The sequence below is a fragment of the Nansenia antarctica genome, assembly GCF_963989245.1.
Source record: "Nansenia antarctica genome assembly, chromosome: 6".
NCBI classification, from domain to species: domain Eukaryota; kingdom Metazoa; phylum Chordata; class Actinopteri; order Argentiniformes; family Microstomatidae; genus Nansenia; species Nansenia antarctica.
In genome coordinates, this window is record NC_137676.1 from 68,113,383 (window position 1) to 68,118,382 (window position 5,000).

The window sequence follows — 5,000 nt, forward strand, 5'->3', positions numbered from 1 at the left end:
CACGGCGCCCCCGCCATCACGCCGCACTCTTCTTCTGTGGTGTCAGCAGAGCGAGTGACTTCCTGTGTTGCGTGAGTCAAGGTGGTGATGGATCTCTGGCACAGCTGAGAGCGCGCACACACACACACACACACACACACACACACACACACCCAGAGGGAGCAGACAGACATCTCCTCACACCTCAGAAGACCCCTCGGCCCCCACACTCCTCAGAGAGCAGAGGAGGATACTCTGGTTCTCCTTTATTCTCTCTCTCTGTCTCTGTCTCTGTCTCTGTCTCTCTCTCTGTCTCTCTCTCTCTCTCTCTCTGTCTCTGTGTCTGTCTCTGTCTCTGTCTCTCTCTCTCTGTCTCTCTCTCTCTCAATACTCTCTCTCTCTCTGTCATCCCTCTATTATTTATAGTATACACTCCTCCTTCTCCTCTTTCTCTTTTTTTGTGACGCTGTCATGTCACACTGATGGATGGAGAGGCAGGAGAGGAAATGGGGTTTGGAATTGGGTCAGTTGTAATGTTCTGACGTGTTACACTTCTACCTGACTTTTAATTTGATAGATTATATACAGTATATATATATATTTATCAGTTCTGCAAAAGATAAAACTGTTCAACGCTCTATTGCTCTTGATTTAGCTATTGTTCTTTTTTAGATTGAGGGGGGAATGTTCTCTGTGTGTGTGTGTGTGTGTGTGTGTGTGTGTGTGTGTGTGTGTGTGTGTGTGTGTGTGTGTGTGTGTGTGTGTGTGTGAGGAGCAGAGGGAGGCAGAGGGCTAATAATAACACTTCTACCTGCTGACCCAAGCACCTGGGGAGGGGCTCTTGGGGCTGCAGCTCACAGCTAGGGGGTCGCTGTGTGTGTGTGTGTGTGTGTGTGTGTGTGTGTGTGTGTGTGAGAGAGAGAGAGAGAGAGAGAGAGTGTGCATCTATATGTGTGTGTGTGTGTGTGTGAGAGAGAGAGAGAGAGAGAGAGAGAGAGTGTGCATCTATATGTGTGTGTGTGTGTGTGAGAGAGAGAGAGAGAGAGAGAGAGAGAGAGAGCATTTGTATGTGTGTGAGAGAGAGTGAATGTGTGTGTGTGTGTGTGTGTGTGTGTGTGTGTGAGAGAGAGAGAGAGTGCATCTACATCTGTGTGTGTGTGTGTGTGTGTGTGTGTGTGTGTGTGTGTGTGTGTGTGTGTGTGTGAGAGAGAGAGAGAGAGAGAGTGCATCTGTATGTGTGTGTGTGTGTGTGTGTGTGTGTGTGTGTGTGTGAGAGAGAGAGTGAATCTATGTGTGTGTGTGTGTGTGTGTGTGCGTGTGTGGGTGTGTCTGTGTGTGTGTGTGTGTGTGTGAGAGAGAGAAAGAGAGTGCATCTATATCTGTGTGTGTGTGTGTGTGTGTGTGTGTGTGTGTCTGTCTCTGGGGGGTCAGTGTGCCGGGGGTAGAGTGCTGGCGAAGTACTTTTCACAGAGTTTCAGAGACGCACGCTGATCGATACACGCTTTAAATAGGGACACAATTACACACACACAGCATTAATCTCCATAGATTCGGCCCCATTTAAACACACAGCATTAATCTGAATGGATTGCATAGAACCAGCAGCCAGAGACTATAGACTGGAGTGGTTAGAGAGAGCTGATACTCACTTCTAAACTTCTCGCCACTCACTCTGAGGAGAAGACACGTGCACAGACTACACACACACACACACACACACACACATACACAAGCAAGCTACAGACATACACACACGCAGACCGCAGACCACAGACTACAGACTACACACACACACACACACACACACAGATGTAGACACACGTGCACAGACTACACACACACACTCACAGATACAGACACACACACATACACAAGCAAGCTACAGACATACACACACGCAGACCGCAGACCACAGACTACAGACTACACACACACACACACAGATGTAGACACACTTGCACAGACTACACACACACACACACACTCTCACAGATACAGACAGACACATACACAAGCAAGCTACAGACACACACACACACACACACACACACTGAACAAAGCTAAGCTACACTGTTCAACAACAAAAAGTAATAGCCTAGGTCTAGTGGCGAAGACAAAAAATATAAAACTTTATTTCTGAAACTCTCGCATCCCCTGCGCGCTGCGCCCTTGAGGTTGTGTGTGTGTGTGTGTGTGTGTGTGTGTGTGTGCGCGTGCGTGCGCGCTTGTGTGTGTGTTTGTGTGTGTGTGTGTGTGTGTGTGCACGTGCGGGCGCGCTTGTGTGTGTGTGTTTGTGTGTGTGTGTGTGTGTGTGTGTGTGTGTGTGTGCGCGCGTGTGTGCGGGTGTGTGTGTGCGTGCGTGCGTGCGCGTGCGTCGGGTGTGTGTGTACATGTGTGCGCGCGCGCGTGTGTGTGTTTGTGTGTTTGTGTATGTTTGTGTGTTTGTGTGTGCGGGTGTGTTGTGCGTGCATGCGTGCGTGCGTGCGCGCGCGCGCGTGTGTGTGTTTGTGTGTGCCTGGGGATTTGCGGCCAGGCCCGAGCGGACAGCTTGCTGCCGGATTGATGGAGTGACGTCAGCGCGCCGCTACCTGTCTGTCCCCGAGGGCAGGATTAGTCAATCCCGGTAATCTCCGGGGGGGAAATGGGCACGTTCGAAACGACCAGGTACCGGTACCAGGCTGCACCGAGGGCCCGATGACACTCAGGCGGCGCTACGGGGCGTCCTCGGCGGCGTGGGAAAGCATGGAGCAGCTCCTCTGAAGTCCCACGGAACTGACCGGGAACCGCTATTATTATATACCTCTGATGCGTGAGTCCTGCAGGGATTGACCCGGGCGGAGTTCTCCCCATGGCCCGTCTCTGTCACACAACACCTGACTTATAGGTTGTCTTTTTTTTAATTTGTTGGCAGTGACGCTCTCCGCGGGTTCCTCCAAAATCGCTTCTTCAATCGCACCTTCTTCTTCTTCACCCCCAGGTTTGTAAAGGTGGCGACCTGTCTGTCTCCGACCAGTCAGTGTTAATGTAATCGATAGCCTATGTTATTGTTTACCCCTGCTGTCATCTGTTTATAAACGTTTTTAAACAGCGAACAAAACAAATCATGGACATTATACGCGCATAGGCCCTACGGGGCAGATTGGCATTGTTTAGGCTACAGAGACACGGACACGGAGGAATGTGGGGAGGGGAGGGGAGGACAGGACATGGAGATGTTGTCGTCTGTCCCCGGGGCTCAGGAAACAGGTCAGCTATGTGTCCATCAGCCGATGACACTCAGGTGATAAGAGGCGCTAGGCCAAATCTGTCTGAGACGGGAGGGATAGCACAGTCACGATGTCAACACAATAATATCAATTATGATAATAGGTTTGGCGTTCGTGTGCGATTTAGTGTGTAACCGTTGTTCGAGGGTTGTTTTTCCTCATGTCTCCGTGAAAAGGGGGACATTTCCGCGGAAGGGTTTTACGCACGGTTTTGACAGGTCTCTCTCTCTCTCTCTCTCTCTCTCTCTCTCTCTCTCTCTCTCTCTCTCTCTCTTTCTCTCTCTCTGCCTGTCTGTCCGCCGGGGGAGGAGGAGGGGAAGCAGGGGAGAGGGACAGGGGGCCGTATAAGAATGAAGCTCTTCTGCCAAAATGTAACACTAGTGTCCCCGTCCCACCCCTATATAGGTAAATTACGACTTTTATGACCCAGTGTCACCTACTTGGAAAGCCCGCTTGGAAACGCCCTAACATCCTGCGCGTCTATGCAGCGACGGGAGAAGATGAAGTCAGTTTAGGGGACTATAATATAACCTGACATTTTTAGCCGCAGTGTTACTTTTACTGCTGCCGGTTTTATTTCACATGCTGTCCCCGGCGTGAACGATCGTATCGTTTGCGACGTCGAAATAGGCGCAATTGAAAAGGGTCCTATATTCGGGACGCATGCAGCGCTTCTCATCCAAAAGTGCACGGTGTGTGTAGCCTAATGTCACCATCCTCGTCTCCGCTCGAAAGAAAATAACGATTATTTTTTTTCCAAGGCCGGCGACATCACACAGCAAGCTAATTGGTCAAGTGCCCCCCCCCCCCCCTTACCTCACCTCTCTCCCCATCCCATCGCCTCCTGCGAAAAAGCGCACGTCACCCAGTGCGTGTCCCACGGCTGGCGCGGAGTCCTGGCCGTACCATCAGGGTAATAATGATGATAATAATAATAACCTTTATTTGTAGAGCACTTTTTTCAAGTGCTTTAATCATTATATAATCATCATTTCGTCAGAGTGGAGTAGGGTAAACTACAGCTTGTAGGCTTAGTGGTATAAATAAGAACATAGGCTATTTGTTGTGAAGTATAGCGTAGCTCTGGACTAATGTATAATAGAGTTTACTTCTGGACTGTAGTTTTCAGAGTATATAGTAGTATAACGGTATAATGTTAGGCGGCGCGCTGCTGACTCGGACGGTAGCTATGAATACTAGAGCAGGACGCTGAGAGAGAGAGAGAGAGAGAGAGAGAGAGAGAGAGAGAGAGAGAGAGAGAGAGAGAGAGAGAGAGAGAGAGAGAGAGAGAGAGAGAGAGAGAGTGGAGACTGCAGTGTAAGAGCATGACGGATACAGAAAGATAGAAGTGAGAGAGAGAGAGAGAGAGAGAGAGAGAGAGAGAGAGTACTTCCCTCTCTACGCGCGTCACTGTCACGGCAATTGCCTGTGGTTTAAACCCCCCTCCCCCCCCCCCCCCCCCCTCCCAAGAGCGCGCCTCCCCGGACCTGGAGACCCCCACTGATCCCCCCTTTTGCCCCTCACTCTCTCATTCTACCCACAGCGACCCGACCTGCGGACCCACCCCGGGAGTCGGCGCTCTTCCTCGGACACTTGGCTACTAGGAACTGCGCGGAGGCTTGAGGTATCGAGAGAGAGAGAGAGAGACTGGCACAGAGACACGCACAATCCAGGACCTCCCATCTACAGAAGTCCTATAATTGTCCACAGCGGGACAGCTTAGTGTACCTCTCACTGTCTGCATGCAGGGAACAG

The 5,000-nt window shown here is 50.7% G+C and overlaps 1 protein-coding gene across 1 annotated transcript in view; it reads left to right on the plus strand.

The window, feature by feature from the left end:
* The window catches only part of LOC308160876 (cyclic nucleotide-gated channel rod photoreceptor subunit alpha-like), a gene marked incomplete at its 3' end in the record, with an annotated part of 12,070 nt that extends 7,202 nt beyond the window's left edge, over nucleotides 1-4,868 (plus strand). Inside the window, exon 6 of the mRNA XM_080534808.1 lies at nucleotides 4,789-4,868. Coding sequence (XP_080390934.1) covers nucleotides 4,789-4,868 — 80 coding nt within the window. The remainder of the gene's footprint in view (nucleotides 1-4,788) is intronic.
* Between the last annotated feature and the right edge of the window lie 132 nt (nucleotides 4,869-5,000).